The sequence below is a fragment of the Aspergillus saccharolyticus genome, assembly GCF_003184585.1.
Source record: "Aspergillus saccharolyticus JOP 1030-1 unplaced genomic scaffold BP01scaffold_9, whole genome shotgun sequence".
NCBI lineage: Eukaryota > Fungi > Ascomycota > Eurotiomycetes > Eurotiales > Aspergillaceae > Aspergillus > Aspergillus saccharolyticus.
In genome coordinates, this window is record NW_020290619.1 from 646917 (window position 1) to 668676 (window position 21760).

The 21760-nt window shown below is 49.0% G+C and overlaps 8 protein-coding genes and 1 non-coding gene across 9 annotated transcripts; 4 read left to right on the forward strand and 5 right to left on the reverse strand.

Moving 5' to 3' along the window:
• Nucleotides 1–177: 177 nt before the first annotated feature.
• On the forward strand, nt 178–2352 carry BP01DRAFT_412007 (GMC family oxidoreductase; the record flags this gene model as incomplete). Its single annotated transcript, XM_025578941.1, has 6 exons — nt 178–686; nt 716–799; nt 847–1154; nt 1406–2165; nt 2237–2268; nt 2306–2352. The coding sequence occupies 6 exons, from the start codon at nt 178–180 to the stop codon at nt 2350–2352; spliced, it is 1740 nt and encodes a 579-aa protein (XP_025432892.1).
• BP01DRAFT_240346 (fungal specific transcription factor domain-containing protein) lies at nt 2349–4238 on the reverse strand. Its single transcript, XM_025571260.1, has 3 exons — nt 3589–4238; nt 3121–3523; nt 2349–3041 (listed from the first exon to the last, which is right to left on the reverse strand). The coding sequence occupies exons 1-3, from the start codon at nt 4181–4183 to the stop codon at nt 2402–2404; spliced, it is 1638 nt and encodes a 545-aa protein (XP_025432893.1). The 5' UTR covers nt 4184–4238; the 3' UTR covers nt 2349–2401.
• Nucleotides 4239–5278: 1040 nt separating this feature from the next.
• BP01DRAFT_412009 (AAT-domain-containing protein) lies at nt 5279–6598 on the reverse strand (the record flags this gene model as incomplete). Its single annotated transcript, XM_025578942.1, has 4 exons — nt 5279–6059; nt 6115–6260; nt 6325–6499; nt 6563–6598. 4 exons carry the CDS (start codon nt 6596–6598, stop codon nt 5373–5375), a joined length of 1044 nt encoding a protein of 347 aa, XP_025432894.1. The 3' UTR covers nt 5279–5372.
• A 451-nt stretch (nt 6599–7049) lies between these two features.
• Nucleotides 7050–8144, forward strand: BP01DRAFT_292952 (polysaccharide deacetylase family protein; the record flags this gene model as incomplete). The annotated part of the gene is made up of 4 exons (XM_025571713.1): nt 7050–7130; nt 7184–7365; nt 7427–7607; nt 7671–8144. 4 exons carry the CDS (start codon nt 7050–7052, stop codon nt 8142–8144), a joined length of 918 nt encoding a protein of 305 aa, XP_025432895.1.
• Nucleotides 8145–8441: 297 nt separating this feature from the next.
• BP01DRAFT_412018 (peroxisomal copper amine oxidase) lies at nt 8442–10605 on the reverse strand (the record flags this gene model as incomplete). Its single annotated transcript, XM_025578943.1, has 2 exons — nt 8442–10450; nt 10497–10605. The coding sequence occupies 2 exons, from the start codon at nt 10603–10605 to the stop codon at nt 8442–8444; spliced, it is 2118 nt and encodes a 705-aa protein (XP_025432896.1).
• Nucleotides 10606–12673: 2068 nt separating this feature from the next.
• Nucleotides 12674–17087, forward strand: BP01DRAFT_240374 (DEAD/DEAH box helicase). Its single transcript, XM_025571261.1, has 3 exons — nt 12674–12706; nt 12773–15120; nt 15178–17087. Exons 2-3 carry the CDS (start codon nt 13009–13011, stop codon nt 16624–16626), a joined length of 3561 nt encoding a protein of 1186 aa, XP_025432897.1. The 5' UTR covers nt 12674–12706; nt 12773–13008; the 3' UTR covers nt 16627–17087.
• A 252-nt stretch (nt 17088–17339) lies between these two features.
• BP01DRAFT_t96 lies at nt 17340–17434 on the forward strand. The gene has a single exon. It is a non-coding gene; the product is annotated as a tRNA-Leu (tRNA).
• A 1054-nt stretch (nt 17435–18488) lies between these two features.
• BP01DRAFT_414826 (Ran family GTP-binding nuclear protein) lies at nt 18489–19987 on the reverse strand (the record flags this gene model as incomplete). The annotated part of the gene is made up of 5 exons (XM_025579082.1): nt 18489–19055; nt 19114–19319; nt 19378–19531; nt 19611–19703; nt 19928–19987. 5 exons carry the CDS (start codon nt 19985–19987, stop codon nt 18924–18926), a joined length of 645 nt encoding a protein of 214 aa, XP_025432898.1. The 3' UTR covers nt 18489–18923.
• Nucleotides 19988–20587: 600 nt separating this feature from the next.
• On the reverse strand, nt 20588–21494 carry BP01DRAFT_293041 (putative 26S proteasome non-ATPase regulatory subunit Nas2; the record flags this gene model as incomplete). The annotated part of the gene is made up of 4 exons (XM_025571718.1): nt 20588–20719; nt 20778–21136; nt 21187–21259; nt 21333–21494. The coding sequence occupies 4 exons, from the start codon at nt 21492–21494 to the stop codon at nt 20588–20590; spliced, it is 726 nt and encodes a 241-aa protein (XP_025432899.1).
• Between the last annotated feature and the right edge of the window lie 266 nt (nt 21495–21760).

Below are 21760 nucleotides of genomic sequence, written 5' to 3' on the forward strand. Positions count from 1 at the left end.
GCATCTGTCAGTTATGGGTCTTGGAAAAATGATAATATCCTAGCGAAGTAGTGCCAAGTCATATTTGAACTTATTTTAGAGAGCCGTATTATCTTAATCTCGAACTCGTTAAAGAGAACGCAATTGATTCAAACCTCCATTGCTCGACCACAACGCCAACAGCAGAAGTTCAATACAATGCATTCGGGCAGCCAGGCCGATTTGAAAAGCATCCATGGTCGCGCATATGACTTTATCATCTGTGGGGGTGGTACGTCGGGCTGTGTCATTGCATCTCGTCTTGCCCGCATACCCAATATCTCCGTACTCCTAGTCGAGTCCGGACGGGACGCCGGTCTAAGTCCAGATGTTCTCATTCCAGGGAACTATGTCAAGCAGCTTCAGGAGGACAAAGCCGGGCTTTGGGAGTTGGAGACCGTTCCCCAACGGCACTTGAATAATCGAAAATTGGTTTTCCTGCGTGGTAAACAACTAGGGGGCAGCTCGTATGGGATTTCTTGCATTCCCTCCATAATATCAGTACTCATCATCTGGCACAGTGCGGTCAATTATATGGCTCTTGCCCGAGGTCCGGCTGCAGACTACGACGAATGGGCAATGTTGACTGGAGATGACGGGTGGAAATGGGAAAATGTTCTCCCCTTGATGAAAGAGGTACGACCCCTGAATGGAATGTGGCTGGAGTAGTGAGTTGGGACTAATATAATTGCAATAGCTCGAGGACTTTGACCCCCGATTACCACCGGGGATGGAAGACTTTGCGCGCCCGAAGCCTTTTGACCATGGAAGATCAGGGCAAGTGAGAACCAGCAGGCGAAGGAAAGGATCTTACTGACATCATGCTAGGCCCCTCAAAGTTGGCTTCGGCGAGGAAATGGTACCCGGTGTGGAGACATTTTTCAAAGCTTGTGTAGAGACCGGGATGCCGGTGTGCCTGGACAATAATTCCGGGAACCCCGTGGGAGTTGGACTGGCACAGTTCAATGTCCGCCGGGGGGAGAGGAGTTACGCAGCCAATGCATTTCTGGATCACTCTTCACGCACTCGGCTCCCGAATCTGACAATTATGACAGACACTGAATGTGACAAAGTTGACTGTGCAGACGGGACCGCCACTGGGGTTGAGTTATATCACAAGCCTACTCAAGAAACGGGTGGGTGCATAGTCGTTTCCTTCGTGTTGTTATTGAAAGCTGATTTCCTTTTTTTAAGTATACATCAGATGTCGAAGAGAGGTAGTACTTTGCGCGGGAACCTTTGGATCTCCCAAGATATTGATGCTCTCTGGAATCGGGCCCCTTGATGTTTTAAACCGACATGGAATCTTACCAGTCTTAAATTCACCAGGTTCGTCCTATGATCAGCTAAATTGATACGACCACATGGATGACCTGAATCGGACTAGGATGCGGTCGAAATATGCTCGACCACTCGATCATCACTTGTGAATACAAGGTGGACGATAAAATCCCTGCGCATAATCAAATCTTTCTTGACCCGGACCTCCATAAGAAGGCGAAAGCCCAGTATGCAGACAGCCGTACTGGGCCGTTGGCCATGTACGGATCCAGTGGAACCGTGGCATTCCCAAGGATTCAGAGACTGTTTGACTCCAAGGAGTTTGCTGATCTGGACGGCCAAACTCAAAAGTTTTTACTGGACTCCACCAGGCCTTCTGCAGAAATCTGGCTGGGGTCGGGCCCGAGCTTTTATCCCGCGGATGATCCAACAAAGAGTTACATTACCCATGAGATGCTCATACAGAACAATCTCTCCAAGGGCACCGTGACACTTCGATCACGCGATCCACGCGATCCACCTCTCGTGGATCCAAATTTCCTCTCTCACCCCTTTGACAAGCGTATTGCAATCGAAACGGTCCGTACTGCTTTAAAGGTGGCGAGCACGGCGGCATATCGAGGGACAATTGAGAGGATCGTGCATGGTCCGCGCATCGACATCTATTCGACGAAACCGGACAGCATAAGGGACGAAGAGCTGCTGGATTTCATTCAAGATCATCTTGACCAGGGCTACCACAGTATGGGTACCTGCAAGATGGGAAAACGTGAGGATCCGACTGCCGTTGTTGATGATCGGTTTCGCGTGTTTGGCATGCGGAACTTGCGTGTGGCGGATCTTAGTGTGTGTCCCATCCTTACCTGGTAAGTCCATTCTCCCCTTTCCTCATGAATCAGGTGTTGGCAGAAGTAGTTGGTAACATGTATGTAAACAGCAATCACACACAGATCAACGCCTATTTGATAGGTATTCGCTGTGCGCAGGAGATGGAAGAATATTATAGGGGGACCACAGAGCGGGCGGGAAGATTATGAAGGCGGATATCCCTAAACGTCCGAGAGCAGACAGGGAGAGCATTCCAAGACGGTGGTGGTGCCCCTTAGATCAGAAGCAAATTGACATTTTCAAACCCCCGCATCAAATCCAAATATTTAGAGGGGCGCTGGCCCGCCCATACACCTTCCAGGATGGTTAGCGCACTCTGCACGTTGCCAAATCCGCCAGATATCTGCATGCACTGTGCTCGTTCTCTGAGCCAGTTCTGCCGTTTGGGGTCTTTGGTTTCAAGGCCAGCATGGAAAAGTGGCCAAAGTAACTGGTCTGACCATCCCGAGGCCGGGGGTGTAGACCTGGCATGGTAGAACACACTGGAAACCAGCCAATCAATCTCGTACTCGTCGACATCACAGGGAAATAAACGGATCAAATACAGCAGAATGGCATATCGGTACGCCTCGGTTAGGTGAAACCAGTGCCTTCCTCGATTGGAACGAGGCCAGCCTTGTAACAATTTCTGCTTTATCTCTTCCACCTGGCATAACGTTTCCATTGACGGCCATTCCGGATTAGTCTGGCTTTTATAGACGCTGACAATCTCGCACAGAACTTGAAATTGTTCCAGTGTGCATGGGAAAACATCAAAACTCCAATCCGGCCCACCTCCATCAAAAAATTCTCCAATATCTTGGCTGGAGAAGACTGGCTGCCTTGAATGCGAAGCGGCGGCCATAATATCAAGCCTAGAAGCAACGAATAGGATTAAATTAAATTAGTCCATGAACACCACTTACCGAATCATTCCTGTAATTCACCACTTACCAGACAAGATATTGTTCTACGAAGCAGCCAACGGTGCGGTCAGAGCCACGTAGTTCAATCAACTTCTTCGCCCCACGAAAGTGCGAGTCAAACGTCGAGAAACCCCGGTGACAGATATCACAAAGACAGAGCATGAGGATCGTGGCTATCGTTGCAGGTTGTTTGGCCCGCAATGGGGAGTACAAATCCTCTTGTAGACGCTTCATGGCCTTACCCTTGAATCTTAGGAATTCGTTCTGGAACTGGGTTGTCCCTAGCCGTACGTTGAAATGGCATGCTGCAAGAGCGGCACACGCATACATAAGAGATGGAACCTCAGTGGCAAGAGGAAATATATAGTCACGGTATGGGTTTTTGGGATCATGGTTATCGACGCACAACTTGGGAACAACTTCGCAGAGGTCTACAGAGGTGGGGGAAGTCAGCTCCTTCTTTTCCTGCTGTGATTGACTTGGTGGGATCTTTTACGGTATTCTAAGATGAATTTCAGTTCGGTCGGGATAGCGATGATATCCAGGGCGGGAAAAAGAGGGGGTTGTGAAGCTGGGATTTGTCCTGATTCCAGAGGAGCGTCACAGGGCGCAATGGCTTCCGGTGCTATCTCTGCTTCGTCACTTGGTAAGAAAGGATCATCAAACACTTCAGGTTGAACAGTAAATGATGCTGAGTCCATTGGCGAGACTGTATCTGTATTCAAGTGTGACCGTTCAGCCGGTAGCCACTCAGGAGATCCGTTGCTAGGCGTCGCTTCGTCGTTAGGCTGGCAATCATGAACAAAGCTTTCTTCTCCGGTAGGTGACCGGGTAGTAGATGCAGGTGGTGGAGCATGTTGTTGAGACCGTCGCGGCCGTCTTTGTCGCTTTTCACTTGAGGCTGCATTCATAGGGAAAGTCTTGCCAGCAAGTCTTCCTCTGCTTGCTAGACCCGACCATCGCAGCAAGTATCCTTCACAAACCAGGCCATTAGATTCGCAGGTGCCACATGCAGGCAAAACTCGGTCACAGCGTCGTCCTCGCCGGCGACAGGTCTTGCAGGCTCTTCCGAAGAGCTGAGGGGTGGACATGATGACGAGCAGAGGTGTCTGGGTGTATGAAAAAGTGTGGAAAGGTGAAAGTAAAGGGCGGAGGACCATAAGGAAGAACGCGGGGAAGATGATGATGATAGGCCTCTTCTAGTTTATCTCTCGACCTCGGGTAGAACTTCCCGCTTGACCTCTTCCCCTACTAAACCACGATAAGCCAGTCGATAATTACTACTCACCTTCTTATCTCTTTCTCGCACTAACTAATGCACGATAAGCTACCTCCTCATTGTCACCGCACTATCAAACACTTCTACTGTGAAGGTCATCGTCTTTCTAAATTAATAGCTTATTCCTGGCCAACCCACCCAACTTCGCGTGCCTAATTTTCATGGTAAGTTATTCACAACTCCTTACCATGGCACTAGAACAAGGCCGTTCGAGCCAAAAGTCGGAAACAAGAAAAGAGACAATTTATAATCCATACAACTTCTAAGGAAAGCAATCTTGTATGCAATGAGGTGGGTATTATATAAAACAGTCAAGAATATAAGGGTCGAAATTCCGAAACAGGAGTCTGCTACACTTTCTTCGCCTTAACTGTCAAGGGCAAGAAGGGGTTCGGCTTTTCCGCCGGCAAGATAAATTGCTTGGTAGTAATATGACATTGAGAGTTGTTGTCTACTTATCCTAAGTAGGCGATCCGGGGCTCTACATATACTGAAAATCTCGCGAAGAGGAGAGCAGAGAATAGTACCAGAATGGCTAAATAAATAGCTTATAGAATCCTGGTAAGCGTCTCGTCGAACACTTGAAAAGCTCTGTACCAAGGTGAAGCCATCCACATTATACGGTATGTAAACGAGCCTTGAGGTAAGGGTCTGGAGTGTTTGGCAAGGCTAGAGCTTGCTGAAAGCGCTGCAAGAAGCAAAAGGGAGCGGTTGCCGTTCTGCGCATCCTTTTACTAACCATCATGCGAAGATACGCTATATGAAATTACTCACAATATTCTTCTATCAATATTCTATTTAGATTTTACAGTCCTACATATCCTAACATGTAGAAATTACCATAATACGCGCGTTGAGGCTACTGGGAAAAGCTTCAATTATCCCAAGTACAATAAGGCTGACCAGGTTGAAGAGTGCGCGTGGGCTTTTGGGTTGCTCAGGGCCTGCGTCACCAGCCGTAGCTATGTGCTTCAAAAGTCCAATGGCAAACTCCAGATTCATCACTCAAAACATAGCTCCACTGTCTCTTCGACTTGACACGGTCTCCCGAGACGCACAATCGCTATTCTACCTCGGAGTTCCATGACAATGCTAAATAGGGTGGCGTCCATTCCCAGGGGACCCTTCTCGTATCGACAAATTGAATACGGGAACCCCTCGTGGTCGTCCAACATCCTCATGATATCCACTGTATTTGGCCCTCCACCCGTAGCAGGAGCATACTTCGTCGCCAATTGCTGGATGCGATGCTGTCGTGCAGGCGAGTCGGGGAGCCAGTTCCCATCTACAGCGCCATCATGTGCCAATAGTAAATGGTTTGCGTGGAAGATGCGATCTCCCTCGGTCATATGCATAACCTGCAGTGTTCTCGCTGTTGTTTCAAGTCCAATAGCCTTTCTTTGATCAGCGATCAGAATATGCGCCGATGCAGCGATCCCAACTTCCTCCAGCTCCCGAACAGCGGCATCAACTGATGTGCTCTCCAATACTTTTCGAAGGCCAAGGTGAACTGGCAGTCGTGAAAAGTCACAGCCAGGGACTTTGATAGCATTGAGACAGACACCGATACCGAATTCATTCAACCCTATCTTTCCAATAATGCCTGCTTCGGTGATCATCTTGATTCGAGGCCCACCGACGCGGTTGATATCCAAGAGAAGAAGATTCTGCTTTTGTTCTTCCATCCACTGTCTCAACATGAGGAAATTTGTTTTGATCATTTGGAATCAACGCAATACTTACATCCCAGTTCTGAGCCAGAAAGGATTGCCTGTCAGTCTTCCAGTACAGGCTCGTGCACCCATCATTGAACATTCCAAACGCGATTTCGGTGCGGATATTGAGAATCAAAATGTCAACCACTGGGATTTCAGCGCCGTTTGCAATTCCTTGTAATCCTTTCTCAGTCAGCGACCTCTCAAGATAGAATTGGGGCCAGATTAATCAACACACCCTGCATTTCACTGTAATAGTTTGACCACTTCTGTTCTATTTCCCTCTTCCAGTCTTTGGCAATCATGCGGACAGCATCCCATTCGAGTTTGCAAGTATAGGCAAACATCTTCTTGTAGAATAAGATACTACGTCTGATCATGTCCTTCGCACCAACTCCATGTGCCAGTCCGAGCTATTACCCTGTCAATTCAATATACCTTCATGGTATTTGCCAAAGCCAGGACTGGTGACTTACTTCGTACGGCGTTCCATAGCACAATAATGTTTTCATCTTGGTGTGTTGTCGGTCAATCGAAGGGTAGTGCTTTCGGGTTCAGTGCATTGGCGAAAAGAATAAATTATTCAGACTTTAGATACAGAATAAGGTCTTCGTCTCCTCATGATGCAATGATTGAAGAATACTTCTAAATAAAGCAGCTCATCAGCAAATGCGAACTCTATAGAAAGTTGAAGTGATTGCCCGAATATACTACCCAAAAGAGGCTAACAGATAAGCTAGGCGGCTCACGGTTTCCCACTTTAGGAAGGTCTTTGAGCATGCCCTGCCTGCGTGATACGCAGCTCGTCATCCACCGGCTACAGGCACATTCTGAGGCAATGAAACTGATTTAAGCATTCACACGTTCCTAGTCATCGAATCGTAGTGTAGGGTAAAGATGCTGAATGAAACACTTTTCACCTCCCGAAATCTCCATCATCAACTCCCTGCTCATATATGCAGAATGGGAAAACGTGTGCTTGTCGGATATGGAATCGATGTTGATGCAGTCAGTGGGTGGTACAGGCAGATCATGCACCACAATGTATTATTTATTTATACCCATACTGAAAAACATTTATCAGGATAAACTCCGAGGATGGTTCTGCACCGGACTTGACCGACGTATCACGTGGCATCTTCGGTGCGACAGTGGGCATCGACCGACTACTCAAACTATTTGATAAAAACAACATCAAGGCATCTTGGTTTGTTCCGGGACACACGGTTGAGTCATTCCCAGAACAAATACAAAAGATAAAAGAGGCAAACCATGAGATGTGTGTCTTCCACTCGTCAGTTGGTGTGTAACGGGCAAGATCACGGCTAACATTAGCATAGTGGTTTACATGGTTACTCACATGAGCATGTCAATGTCTTATCAGATCAACAAGAGCGAGATGTGCTCGCCCGGTCTATTGAAGTCCTCACTAAACTCACAGGGAATCATCCGAAGGGGTGGACCGCACCATCATGGAAGACGTCTCCTCGCACCATCAAGTTGCTCGAGGAATTCGGCATAGTAAGAACGCATGCACTATATGTTCACATAGAAATCCAAAAGAAAAACTAAGTGGGCACCTAGGAATATGATCATTCCTTTATGCATCATGATTCTCAGCTCTACTACCTCCCTCACTGCCATGCGGAGATTACTACGACCAATATATCCCAGCCCGCCGCTTCCTGGATGCTTCCAATGGGGAAGCTCACCCCCAGCAAAATTGTTGAGGTCCCCGCCAACTGGCATTTGGATGACTGGCCACCTTTTCAGCTTGAAGATGGCCCTTCTCATGGGTATGTTGACCCGTATGTTATTGAACAACTGTGGAAGGATCAGTTCGACTTCCTCTATCAAGAGTACGATACCTTCGTTTTCCCAATCTCGCTCCATCCCCAGGTTAGTGGGAAGCCTCAGATCATGCTCCTGCACCAGAGATTGATCAACTATCTGAACGCCCACGAAGGAGTGGAATGGTGTACCTTTGGTGAAATGGTGGATGAGTTCAAGGCTGGAAGAATCGGCGGCGCTCAGGTAGCTGGGGGTGTTAGGTCATAGCATGGATACTCTTATGAGAACTTATAGTCCATGATCTTTTCATAACCATATATTAAATCGTAGGTGAAGGCTAGAATGATGAGGAGCTTGGAGTATTTACCAATGCAATTTTTGGAACGGGAAGTGGAAAAGTCTTGCTTGAAGTACAGTGTAAAATATGCTAGCTGGTAATAAATAATAAGAAGGGAGCAAATGCATTCAGTTTACTTCAAGGATACAGACACTCTGCACTGATATGCATGAGAGAGTCGGAAGTCGACTTCCAGGTCGGAAACAGTCGAAATATACAACCCTCCCCTATAGTTTTGGCAGGTTCTTCGATTCCCCGCCTGAGCAACAGGCTGGGAAGGCATTCCGGGAGATGCTGTCGACACAGAGCGCCGACGGTGGAACCCAGAGGGCAGGATTCCTCTGAAAGAAATTAGATGCGCGGAGCATGACGCTCACCGGTTCAACCGGCATGATGGGAAAGTCTTCCGTGCGCGGAAAATGAGTGAGACCGAACTGGATATAGCACACGATGTCGGCATTCTCGATACTCTCGTTCCGGTTGGCCCAGTCTTGAATGGTCAGGTTATCCGGATGGTTTTCATCGCCCGTCGATTGACAGACGTAGTCACCAGCTGGATACAATTCGTAATCTTTGTAGGGCAAAACCCATAGCGACTTCCGGGCGAAAGCGGCACGCTTCCAGACCACGCTACCGGGTTTAGCAAGGAGGGCAGGGCAAGCGTTGTTGACGATCTTGAAGGCAACAGGTTTCTTCGAAACTTTGTTGAGTCTGTTTGGATTAATGATATCCCACGAACGACTTGTCTCATGATTATAATTCGTCGCGCCTTCGAGAGCAGTGCGAAGAGGTGTCTTTTCGCAGTAAAACCCATTTCCGTAGTAGTTCTCTGAAGAACCAAGAGGATCCTTGGATACAACAGCGTCACTTTGAAGAACTGTATTGTTGTGACCGTCTATTTCAGGGTCGACACGCAAGGAGAATATGTGCTGATGGTTCTGGGCAATAATGGCCGGCGCAACTTCGGTGCCGTAGGGGGAGGAAGCGGCTTGTTCAGAAGGATGCATGCAGTAAGTGTTTAGCATCCCAGTCAGTTTGACCTCGAGCTTATAGGTTCCATCCAGAGTGAAGGTATGGTAGAAGCCGTACTCATAGTTAGCTGCGGTGATGATTTGGGAGATGATAAGCTTGCGGTCGCGGGCAGACACGACGGTCCCATCACGGTAGTCGGTATGCTTATATAGAAGGCCATTGTCCTCCTCATGAATACAAATTGCATTCTTAATCACCGCAGCCTCTCCTTTTCCGGTACATAGGACACCATCCATATAGTGAATCGCTCCCTTGCAATCACATCCTAGCTTGAGCGAGTTCGTCATGTAGCCCGAGCCGTACTCGCCCAGGTCGAAAGCATGTTTCTTGTGATGGGGTGTTTCTGGGCAGCCGTATGGAACAACCATCTCTACCACACTGATACGGTTGAACAAGGCACGATCCCGGTCTTCGTAGGGATCATGCATGCGGACGTCGGAAATCACAATCCCCTCACGGTAGTTGAAACCAATATGCATTTTATATCCTGCCCAGGTAAGTTCATTTCCCCGAACCTGGAAGGATACGCCCTGGGGCTGGGTGATATCAATCGGCTTCAACGTGTCGTGCTTGTACTTGTCGCCAATGAAATTCGGAAGGTAGTGGTGTTCCGTCAGCGGAATGGCTGTTCTCTCCCCGTTGACATATCGGATGTCAACGCTCAGAACTTCTTCCCTCTCGGTGTCAGCGATGACGGTAAAGTCTAACGGATGGGCATATTGGTTGTCGAGTTCGTGATTACGATAATAAGCCAGGCCTTGCTGAAGACGGCGCTCGAAGCCCCAGCGCTCATCAACACCAATGGCCCAGCCGTCAACGAAGACCTTCGACATATCTGTAATACCAAGACCCCTGCACGCCTCGATCACTCGAGAATCTTTTCGGGAGATCCGTTCCATTATGTCCAAGTCCTCCAGGGTCAATGTGGGCATGACGTCCTTGACCTCCTTCCAGCGTTCAACCTTGGACTTGGTAAGATTGACGACAACTTCGCTAATCTGACCCGACCCTTGTTGCTCGATGACTATAGCAAAGGCACGGCGGTCAGGCCGGCTAGCATGGCCCTCCTTGTAGGCGACATATTCCGATTTCGTTGGCTCGCGAAGAGTGATGCAGTTGAATTTGAGTAATTTGGGGCTTGCCCATTCACGTATGAGCTGAGCGGCGGCGGGGATCTCAATGATTGATAGCTGATCTGGTATATCTGATCAGATTCGCAGCATCAAGAGGTAAAATCGATAGTATCATACCTAATGGGTGGGGAACTCTGTCTGGAATGAAAGCAGCAGCGGACGCGGAATCATAGTCTCCTTCACGGAAGATGGTGTAGCCAGGAATAGTGTTAGTATCGGGAGCCATGATGGTGTCACAAATGCGATTTAGTTTGAGACAATCAGATGCCATTAATGAGGTCTTCTAGGGGGCTGTTAAATACAACATCCTGGAAATCTATCCAGCGTAATCTCAGGCGACTGCCAAAACCAGAAGATTGAATTTGTTGCTAAGGATCATCCTCATTGTGTTGATTATTCGCACTGCACGTTCCCGAAAGTCCTGACAACACTGTATCTGTAAAATTAAAGAGGAAGGTCCAATCGAAGGCTAGGTCTGCTAAGATCTTTTGGTCCACAAGCTGGTTCTCATGGGAATCTACCACAGTCGTCGTCTTTCTTCGGTCTTTATGACCAATATTCATGTCGCCAATGGCTATGTATCTATGTTCTAACCGCGTTTGGGTAAAAATGGCGGAAGCGTATTTACGGAGTACTTGGCACCGCGAAAGCCACGCTAACTTTAACTATACCGAACGAAGGCAAAATCTCAGGCACCTTCCGTTTTGGGGGAGCATTGCCGCAAATTTACTTTATTGAGCAATACCAAAGACTTTTATTTTCGTATGGGATGTGGCAGTCAACGATGCAACTGGAACAACTCTCATGCTTGATGTTTGACCGGTAGGCCGGTGGAAGAGAAGAATAGGTGAAACGGAAATTGCGAGTTACTCTGAACAGCCAATGTCTTCAGATATGCTCAACGACCACTTTTTGCAAAATTCCAAGCGGCTCGTGTCAGGTTTTAAAGTTATAGGTATCCAGAGCCTGTTCAACGTCAATGTCCGCAGCATCTATATTGCGTCAATGATACTCATTCCCGATGTGAGAAAGAACGGCACCGATTCAATGGTGATCAGTGGTCATTTCCAATACGAATTTTCTCCGGCGAGGCGCCGCACAGACCTGGTATAATATAATCAAGAACGGTGTCTCTTCTGTTACCAAGTCTATAGCCCTTGAGTATACCAGAATTGATATTAACTTAACACTATCCGGCCCACCTCGGGAAACACTTCTATACTAAATAAACTTATCAAGGTTCCTGACGGTCCTGTTCCTGCAGAGATTATTGAGACTAAGTATGAGATTATTTCAGTTGCACAAATGGTAGAACTGTCGGATATAGCTAGTATAATTCTTTTCTTACTGAATCTGCGAGTTCTATTATTACTAGTGGTGTTGAAATCTTGGTTAATAAAGCGCGCTGCATGTAAGCTATTCGTTGTGAACATGTTCTAGTGCAGCAAGCAAACAAACCCCCTTTATTCCATGGTAGCCTGGACTATCCTTTCGTCGATCCGTGATTACTCCAGTATTGAGGCGGTCGAAACATCCTCTATTATATCCGTATCTGGATATTCTTTTTTAAATAGTACATTCGGCGTAAAAACGTTCGTTTGTGACATGTTATTGGGGTTGATCAGTGTGATTGTAACACCTCCCCAATACACTATATGCCGTATGACCAATATATGAACAATGACAATACACATACTAATGATCGATCCCGATGCTTGACATCCGTCGGAGGAAGGTCGGTGGGGTTGGCTGAACTGTATCGGGGTCAGGTGAGACGGGCGCTAACCCGGAAGAGGGCGGCTGCTGTGAACAACGGCCCTCTGTAGAGAGAGAACAACGATGCATTGACTGGTTGGTTTTCTGCCGGCATTATTCCTTAAGCACATGCACTGCTTGATATTCTGTCAGTATTATTTTGCGCACATGCACCGCCTGCCAGCACAACCTATGCGATGCTTTCGCTTTCTGGAGCAGGTGCTCAAAACTTTGTCTTTTGTATTAACTATTTCGAGTCTATACTGGCTCCAGGACCCGTACCCTCAAGGTTTAGACGAATTTTTAGATTATCATATCAATATATTCTCTATATTTTCAGGAGCACATCGGCAGGTTTGGGGGTGTCCTTGTACTCTGAGGGAGCCAATACGTTGCAAAGCAAGAGTACACAGAATGGCAACAGCTGCTGGATCATCCAGTTGAGCGACGAGAACAATCCGGGAGCGACCGGTGCAGCCAGTGCGTGCTCAGTGAGCGACAAGTGTGTGTCCCGGAGCGCACAGGGAGTGCTCACGTGCTGTCCTCACAGAAGTGGCGGCACTTGTATTCAGGCAAGTGGACGGGACTTGTAACTTAGCAGAACATTTCAGTTATACACTACTAACTTACTACCTTAGCCCAACTGCTTAATTGAACCTCCTCCCCCTCCGGATCTCGCGATCCATATTTCTCAACTTGCAATTCAGCAAACCCACTTGTCTTCTACTTCTGTATCTGCTAAAGCACATTTCATATCTCTGACAGTCGTTGTATTCCTTGCACTGCTTCAAGTCAGTCGCCTCCGGTCGGTCGTGGCCTCGACCGGCCCTGTCCGCGCGTGTGCTTTTTCGGCTTTGCCTCACCACCAGCCACTATGGTTTTGGGCAACAAAGAAGCAGAGATCCGGGATCTACTGGAGGACATCGAGCTCCAAGAAGTTATTCTGCAAAGCTTAGATGAGCAATGTCCCGATGCTCAAGAAGACAGACAGGAGATTCTGGATGTCATCCAGGGTCTGCAGACGCGACTGGCGGAGCTACGCGGGGAACCTGTCAGCGGGACAGCCGATGTATCTCCGTCCACCTCTCAGTCGACATCGTCAACCATCAATTCGCCCAGAACATTTCATGACAGTGTCCCCGCCTTGCCTCTGGACAACTCTACGTCTTCTGCACACAAATTTGGACGTTCTACCCACTCTTTCGCGCGCTCTCCTACTAATCGGACCAATCGCAAACGTCGATTTTCCACATCCTCAGAGGCTGAAGATGTTGAAGAGGACGATGACTCTGATGACCTCGAGGCACCAATTAGGCGGGCGCAGCGAAAACGGATTCATCGCCGTCTGAGTCCTGACGTTACCCGCACTACCAGTTCTCCAGTGATCAGTTCTCCAGTCGTGTCAGATGAAGATGTGGGCGATGGCAATGACGAACTGCGGAGGATGCTAGGCCTCGACGGATTCCGTGCATTGCAAGAGGAGAACAGACGAGCAGAGCAATGGCTCAAAGAAATGAAGGAAATGGAACGTCGCGACGCAGAATTCGCGCGCCAGCTCGCGTTGCAAGCCGACAGTGATCCGCCGCAGTCATCGTCTAATCAGAGCCCCTCGCCCCCGTCTGCTCCCAATTTCTCTTTCGCAGCTCCGTCTGCTAGTGGGTTCAACCCGAATGCGCAGCGTGCCCCAGTCATGCCAGGAACGTTTCCCATGGGTTCTCAGCCTTCCAACCGTCTGCCACCTGGTCGTCACTATGACGGCTACAGAGATTCGAAAATCGTCACGCTCCCGGACAGTGATGACAGCGACATTGCAGAGATTGACCGTGATGAGTTCACGCCCAATATCTTGCGTTCCCCGTCTTCACCAAGCAGGAGCCTTGCCGCAGCCTGGGCACAGCGCAAGCTAGGCCCAACTGGGTCGGACCGAAACACCTTTCCTACCTTTGCCAACGGAAAACCGATCAGTTCTGGAGTGGGCCTGCCAGGGTCTCAGTATGGGCCCAGGGTTTTGCCAAGCACTATGGCACGATTGCATGCCGGAAGCAGTATGCTCGATAGCATGTCAAGCGCCGTATCTCAAGCAAGCAGGATGCTCCTAGGATCCTCGGACTTCTCGCTCATGGGTCCTGGTGGCTACGATTCTGCTCTTGATTACTACAAGCAAGTATACCTATTTGATTGCCATGGAAGTGTGCTAACCCAGTATGTGTTCAGCGATCTCTACGGGTATGGAGAGGATCCAAAGCAGACCAAGGAGGAAATCGTGAAAATGTTAGAGTCCATCAGACCCGACTCGGAAATCGCCAAGGAAAACCGTGAGGGAACTCCCGAGGCTCTCAGGTTCACTCTTCTGGAACATCAGAAGCTTGGATTATCTTGGATGAAGTCCATGGAGGAAGGCGAGAACAAAGGCGGAATTCTTGCCGATGATATGGGTCTTGGGAAGACCATACAAGCCATTGCTCTCATGGTTTCAAGACCTTCTACCGACCCCGAGCGAAAGTCAACGCTGGTTATTGCTCCTGTTGCATTGGTTCAGCAATGGAAGAGAGAAATTAAGAGAAGTCTTAAATCTGGCAAGCATCAGCTCTCAGTCCATGTGCTGCATGGCGATAAGAAGACTACCAATTTCAGAAATCTAAAGGATTACGATGTGGTTCTCACGACTTTCGGTACGCTGGCGGCCGAATTCAAGAAATTGGAAAAAGCCGAAGAGATCAAGAAGCGAGAGCCAGATCTGGGCCTGGCTCTTTTGAAGAATTTGCCCTGCCTAAGTCCAACTTCTAAGTGGTACCGCGTCATCATCGACGAAGCACAGTGCATCAAGAACCGGAAAACAAAATCCGCCATGGCGTGCTGTAACCTTACTGCCACTTATCGTTGGTGCATGACCGGTACCCCGATGATGAACTCAGTGGATGAGTTGCACTCGCTTTTGCAATTCTTGCGGATTCCACCTTATTGTAACCATCAGAAATTTCAGCGTGTAAGTTTGATATGTGTGTCCCACTTGCTGATGACCAGTGATTGACTCTGAGGTTAGACCTTCACACTTCCCCTCAAGGGTAGTCCTGCTGGCCGCGAGAAGACAATGCAGGCTCTACAAGTTCTGCTCAAAGCGGTGCTTCTACGGCGAACCAAGACTTCCAAGATCGACGGCAAGCCAATCCTTCAGCTACCTCCCAAGGTCTCGGAGAGGGTGCATGCTGTCTTCAGCGAGGAAGAGCAAGAGTTTTACAATGCTCTTGAAACCCGCACTCAGCGCCAGGTCAACAAATACATCGAGGAGGGTACCATGGGGCGTAATTACTCAAGTATCCTTGTGTTGCTCCTTCGGCTTCGACAGGCATGTTGTCATCCGCATCTGATCAAAGACTTTAACAAAGAAAGTCCTGTGACCTCAGAAGAGCTGGACCTTGTAGCGAATGCCAAAGCTCTGAGCGATGAGGTTGTTACACGTCTGAAGAACAATGATGACCTCGAATGCCCCATCTGTATTGACGCCGTCGAAAACCCCGTCATCTTTTTCCCATGCGGTCATGGAACTTGTACGGAATGTTTCTCGAATCTTTCAGACCCTGCAACTGCAGTCAGGAATGGAGTCGAGGGCGCACTTGAGATCAAATGCCCCAACTGCCGCGCTAGAATTGATCCCAAGAAAATCACCGATCACATCTCCTTCAGGAAGGTGCATTGTCCCGATTCGACTGAGGCAGATGAGGATGTCCCAGCACCGACCAATGAAGCGGCAAACGAGGATGACAGTGACGACGATAGTGATGATGACAGCCTGTCTCGCTTCGTCGCTGATGACGATGAGGAGTACGGCAGCTCGAGGAGTCGCAAGGCCAAAGGTAAAAAGCCCCAGAAGATAAAGAAGTCTCTTGCAGAGCTTCGCAAAGATGCCCAGAAGAATCAGAAGGCAAAACGCAGGTATCTGCGTCGCCTTGAGAAGACCTGGGTGCCGAGCGCTAAAATCGAAAAATCTATGGAAATTCTCAAAGGCATCAACAGCAATGACAGCAGCGAGAAAACCATTATCTTCAGTCAGTTCACATCCCTGCTCGACCTGCTCGAGATTCCAATTCGGCGAGAGGGGTGGGACTACCGGCGTTACGACGGCAGTATGAAACCCGCGGAGAGAAACGCCTCTGTGTTGGAATTCACCGACAACCCTGACTGCAAGATCATGCTGGTATCTCTCAAAGCCGGCAACTCGGGGCTGAACCTTGTCGCTGCTTCCCAAGTGATCATCTTTGATCCTTTTTGGAACCCTTACGTGGAGGAACAGGCTGTTGACCGTGCCCATCGTATTGGTCAGGTCCGTCCGGTGCAGATCCACCGCATTGTTGTGAAGGGCACGGTTGAGGATCGGATTCTCGAGCTACAGGATCAGAAGCGGGAGCTTGTCGAGGGAGCTTTGGATGAGAAAGCCTCGAAGAATGTTTCCAGACTGGATACCCGACAGCTGCGCCATCTCTTCGTAAGTTGATGAGTGTGTTCCCGTGTTGAGAGCTTGTGCTAATCGATCTCCTTCAGAATATTCATTGATGGAGGCGAGACCGTCTTTTCATCCAGTCATGATTGCAGGCGTTGGCAAATCCTCAGGCGCAAATCGGTACCACAAAGATACCCTGGCTTTCTTGATGCTTTTCACATTTTCGTGTTGCTTGCAGCATGTTTCTAATTTTGCAATGCGCTCTGCTGATGACATGGTTCCATATACCCGGGTTGGAAAGTCGAATCTAGAAAGCGGTGCGTTCAGGTTGGTGTTTTAGATGAATCGAGGCCGTGCATACCGGCCATACCTAGCGTGGTAGGGCGATGCACGCTGGCTTGTAGCCTCGATTCTTTGATTAATATGGCTTCCTAACGTTATATTCCAAGTATGAGATTGTTCTCTGCTATGTCCTGCTGATTAGCGTAGATAGTGTAATTCTATGAAGACCTCTGGCAGCCCCTTGATATAGATTTGCAACAACATGAAGCACCGCTGACCCAGCACCCCATGCAGTCCTCCTCTCAATTCTAAGCAACATCAACAACTGATCGCCTGTCCTATCTACGCACCCCTTCTCCCGGACCCTTGAAAGACCACACCTACACCCACCGTCAAAATACTCCCAGATCCCCATTCCCAGGCCAAACATATCTGTTTCCTTTTACCACATAGTTTCATACAGTCGCCAAGATTTTTAATGCAAAGGCAAGGTGGCCGAGTGGTCTAAGGCGCTAGTTTTAGGAATCCTACAGGAAACCACTAGTTCGAAAGAGCATGGGTTCGAATCCCATCCTTGTCATTTCCTTTTGGTTTTGTTCTTCTTGGCGCGCGTCGTTTATGTCTGTCGCTTGAGAGGCTTTTATGCTTAGTTTAAGGTCGTCTTGCGTGGGCAATTTTGATAATGGTGGGTGGTTGTTTGATTCTTTGTACGGTGGGCTGTGCTCCGTTGGCACTGTGTCTGGTAACTCATGTACTCTTGTATCGAAGCATGTGGTTTTGGTTCGTGGAGGGAGGGGTAGGTGGATGTCAGTGTTTTGTCTGCCTTTTTGCGGGGGTCCGGGTGGTGGAGGCAGGTTGCAGTGTTGCTTGGAACTCTAAGACAGTGTTGAGTATTGATTGTCGAGTAATGTAATTGTGATGTGGTTGTTTATTTACGTATTTACTAAACTTTGGTTAGTAAGTTAGAGGAGAGGATAAGTTGATCCTCTCTGTTGTGCTGTGGAAGCAAGCAACTTAGCAAACAACATACTTCCCCAATGCACAGTAGACTGGCAGTATATTTTAGGGTAACTTCAATGGGCCTGAACGCGGGATAAGAAGGAGGGGGAGGGGGAGGGGGAGGGGAGGGGTCATCAGTCAAACATCAGACTCATCATTTCAATGTCAATTGATTTCGACTAAACTGACTACTACAGAGTAACTGACACCCAATCTTTTCTTCTTTGCGGTGGGCTTGACACGGACTACTAAGCCGGGGATTTTGTACATGGGTGGCTGGTTATTGCGGTGCAGTCGTTGGGTCTCAATCTCATCCCAACCCAACTCCACTCCAGCCTCTTAGTTGCCGGTGACGTCACCTTTGGATTTATTCTCCCCGGTCCCCAAGTGTCTGCGAATGTTGGTTGGAAACTTGTCGCTTTCGGCTATTAAGTTCGGTCAGGGCGGCGGGTTGGACGCTGTGCGGGCGGGGAGATGGACGGTGTTGTGCTGAAGCGAGATGATGAATGGCGGTGCTGAATTAGGTTTTGCTTACTAGACCAATGAAGATTACAAAGTACTAATTATGCATGCTGGGGCAAGCGTATATATCCTCAATGCTGGAGACAAGAGTACAAGACACCCTCGGCAATGTTCTCAAGGTGGTGGATATTTATTGATTTGTTCGTTCAAGACTATCACACCGTCCGAAACCCACTAAGATAACTTCGATCAAACTTTTGTGCCTCTTATATGCGACTTATTCCCTTATTTAATTGGTATTGTTGGTGGCTGCTTCAAACCCGGCATCTGTGGCAAAGAGAAACTTGAACAGTTGTGTTGAGAGATAATAAGGAGTCTAGACTACTAGTGGTAAATATTGCAAATGCATAATCATGCTCCGACCCGTCTTCCTCGCGGCCCAATTTTGCTCCGCCTCCTGACTGCTTCTCGATCGTGGTATTCGTGATTCCCAGATATTGCAAACCGTGCCGCACCGCACCCCAGGTGGGGGCGGGGGAGCGAGTACGATAGCCATGCGATGACATTTCCCAGGGGGAGCCCCGGCAGCATCGTCATAGACCGCACGCTTACAAATCGGCGTCCTCCTCGTCGGGAAGGGGCATGGCAGAGGCCTCCTGCATTTCCTTCTGGTACTGGTCCATGAGCTCCTGGTTGACAGCGACCTCGGGGGGAGCGAGGGCGGGAGCGGCGACGAATTCCTGGTGGTGATCATCAGTCTGGTGCCCAGAAAAGTGAACGCGATCGGAAGAAACTCACCAGCTGGGGGTTGCCGACCAACTTGCGGGCGAGCCAGAGGAAAGGCTTCTCGAAGTTGTAGTTGGACTTGGCGGAGATGTCGTAGTACTGGAGGTTCTTCTTGCGGTGGAAGGTGATGGTCTTGGCCTTGACCTTGCGCTCCTTGACATCGACCTTGTTACCGCAGAGAACGATGGGGATACCCTCGCAGACACGGACAAGATCACCTAAATCGGGTCAGTCGAGAGGTTGGAAATGTGTGGCGCAGTAAACGGATGCACTTACGGTGCCAGTTGGGGACGTTCTTGTAGGTGATACGGGAGGTAACATCGAACATGATGATACCGCACTGTCCGTTGATGTAGTAACCGTCGCGAAGACCACCGAACTTCTCCTGTCCAGCAGTGTCCCATACGTCGAACTGGATGTGTCCCAGGTTCTGTTGATAGAGGTTAGTCTTAGATGCCGGACAAAGACGGCGAGGGCCGGTCAAAGCGGGGTTGGCTGGCGGGGCATACGGTGTGGAAGTTGAGAGGGTGCACTTCGACACCGAGAGTCGCGATGTACTTCTTCTCGAACTCGCCAGTCAAGTGGCGCTTGACGAAGGTGGTCTGTAGAGATTCTTGGAGGTTAGCTATTGACGCCTCGCATTGTCGGGCTGAAAGATAATCAAGTTTTTCTCCCGGTGACTGAGGTCTATCCAAACACGATGGTAAACAGGGCACCGCAGCGCAGCTGTGCTATCTGTAGTCGACAAAAAGGGCAGACAGAATTCGACATATCATATCCAGACAGGCCGGAGAAAATCAGGAGGGGCTCTTGAATCAATACTTGCCTTTCCGGTACCACCATCACCGACAAGGACGAGCTTGAAAGTTGGTACTTGAGCAGCCATGGTGAAGGATGTGTGAGGATTTTAAAGTAGTCAAAGCAAAAGGGTGGGAGAAAATCGAGGAGACGTCGTCACGTAGGTGCGACAGCTGATGGGGGGAAGGAGGGAGATGGAAAAGATGTTCAAGAGAACGGAAGTGGAGGAGGAACAAGAAGAGTGGGTGGGATGGTTTCTTTCTACCAGTGATGGAATTTTTGCCGCGAGTCGGTCACCCAAAGCCTCCCCTCACGTGCCTGGCTTACCTGCCTCAGGCCGCAATGCCCCGCCGTTCTCTCGATTTCCATTTCTACGCCAACGACCGATTGCCGATTTGCCTAATTGTCTATCCAATACCGGTTTATTGACACGGACGAGCCTCCCTGCCAGTGTCTGCATACAGAGTATCAATGTACGCACCTTCAAAAAAACAACTGCTAAGTCCCCGTAGTTCACAGTTTCCACAAGAATGTCAAGGACAGCTGCACTTAAATGTTTCATTATAATCCATTGTCTTCTTTAAAAAGACATCTCAAACGCCTCTTCAGATGCTCCTTTGGACGTGCCTAAAATAAGGGAAATAGTCATAAAAACATACCACATATCAAATGAAAGCCACCCGTCTCGTCACAGAGGAACCAGATGGCAGCCTAATAGACCCCGACCACCCCAGTCACGGCGAGGAGTGAGCTCCAGGCTGAGCTCAAGGTTACGGATCGAATTTGGATCCTTACGCGCGACGGCAACGGTCACAGCACGCTAGCACAAATCAGTCAGAGAAGCCATCAAGACAAGAGTAGCAGGAAGAAAGACACACCCCCTCGTTCTGCTGGACAACCTGGGCCACCTTTGAGAGACGTTCATGGTTCAACCAGTTTACGCTGCCAAAGCTCCTCACAGTATCACCGGCCTTCAGTCCTGCTTGGTCTGCGGGGCTTCCAGCCACAACACTATTGACTTTCGCAAAAGGGACCCCGGCAGCTTCGGATCTTGAATCGCCATTGCTGGTCGCACTGGCCTGCCCAGTTTGTGTATTGTTGGCACTGCCGTCAGACGGCGCAGTAGTCTGCGCCCGCTGCAAGCTTGCGAAGTGATCATGTATACCCTTTTCGAGAAGTGACATGACTTCTTTGTGATCGGTTCGTAGTCGGATGATGCGCGCTCGGGTGGTACGTACTATCCGAATCTTAGCAGTAACATTGTAGGCACGGCGAAGAGTGACTGACTTTGGGCGACGTCGATATCATCGCGAGGGTAGCCATCGAACGTCGTCAACGAGGTATTCATATGAACTCCATGCTGCATAATACATAGAGTATTAGTGAGTATTCGTAGAGTATACGGAGTAGAGCTTGGATTCTATAGCCCTTACAGAGCTGAGGACGCTGCTGAGAGCCGAGAGTTCCTCTTCGATGCGTTCTTTTTCTTGCATGAGATCGACGACACCGAGCTTGGACAAGTCGCGAGAAGGAGCCTCTCCGGACGTAGGCCCGGAGGCGACTGTAGGAGCATGAATGTTACTGTTGGTATCCATGGATATTCCCATGCTGATCTGAGGGGAAACGATGAGTGATTATCGGAATGTTGCGACGCAAGAATGGAACTGTCGGGACTCGGGAGGATGACGGCGGTGGGTCTGGCCGCGGCTGGAACTCTGGGGGAGTTTCCCCTCTCGCTAAAGCCAACAACATACGGAGTAAATTACTACATGTGCAGCCTGCAGCCATGTACTATTTATGATGCACATTACATCTGCGCATGTTGCTCAGACAAACTTGATCCAATGAAATGACATCTGCA

Excerpts from the sequence above, each read along its gene's own strand:
- BP01DRAFT_240374 (XM_025571261.1), top strand. The coding sequence starts at position 13,009 with ATGGTTTTGGGCAACAAAGAAGCAGAGATCCGGGATCTACTGGAGGAC. Across the intron at positions 15,121-15,177 it reads ACCATCAGAAATTTCAGCGT|ACCTTCACACTTCCCCTCAA; the intron begins GTAAGTTTGATA and ends CTCTGAGGTTAG.
- BP01DRAFT_240346 (XM_025571260.1), bottom strand. The coding sequence starts at position 4,183 with ATGTCCACCCCTCAGCTCTTCGGAAGAGCCTGCAAGACCTGTCGCCGG. Across the intron at positions 3,524-3,588 it reads GAAATTCATCTTAGAATACC|ACCTCTGCGAAGTTGTTCCC; the intron begins GTAAAAGATCCC and ends CCACCTCTGTAG. Across the intron at positions 3,042-3,120 it reads GTAGAACAATATCTTGTCTG|GCTTGATATTATGGCCGCCG; the intron begins GTAAGTGGTGAA and ends CGTTGCTTCTAG.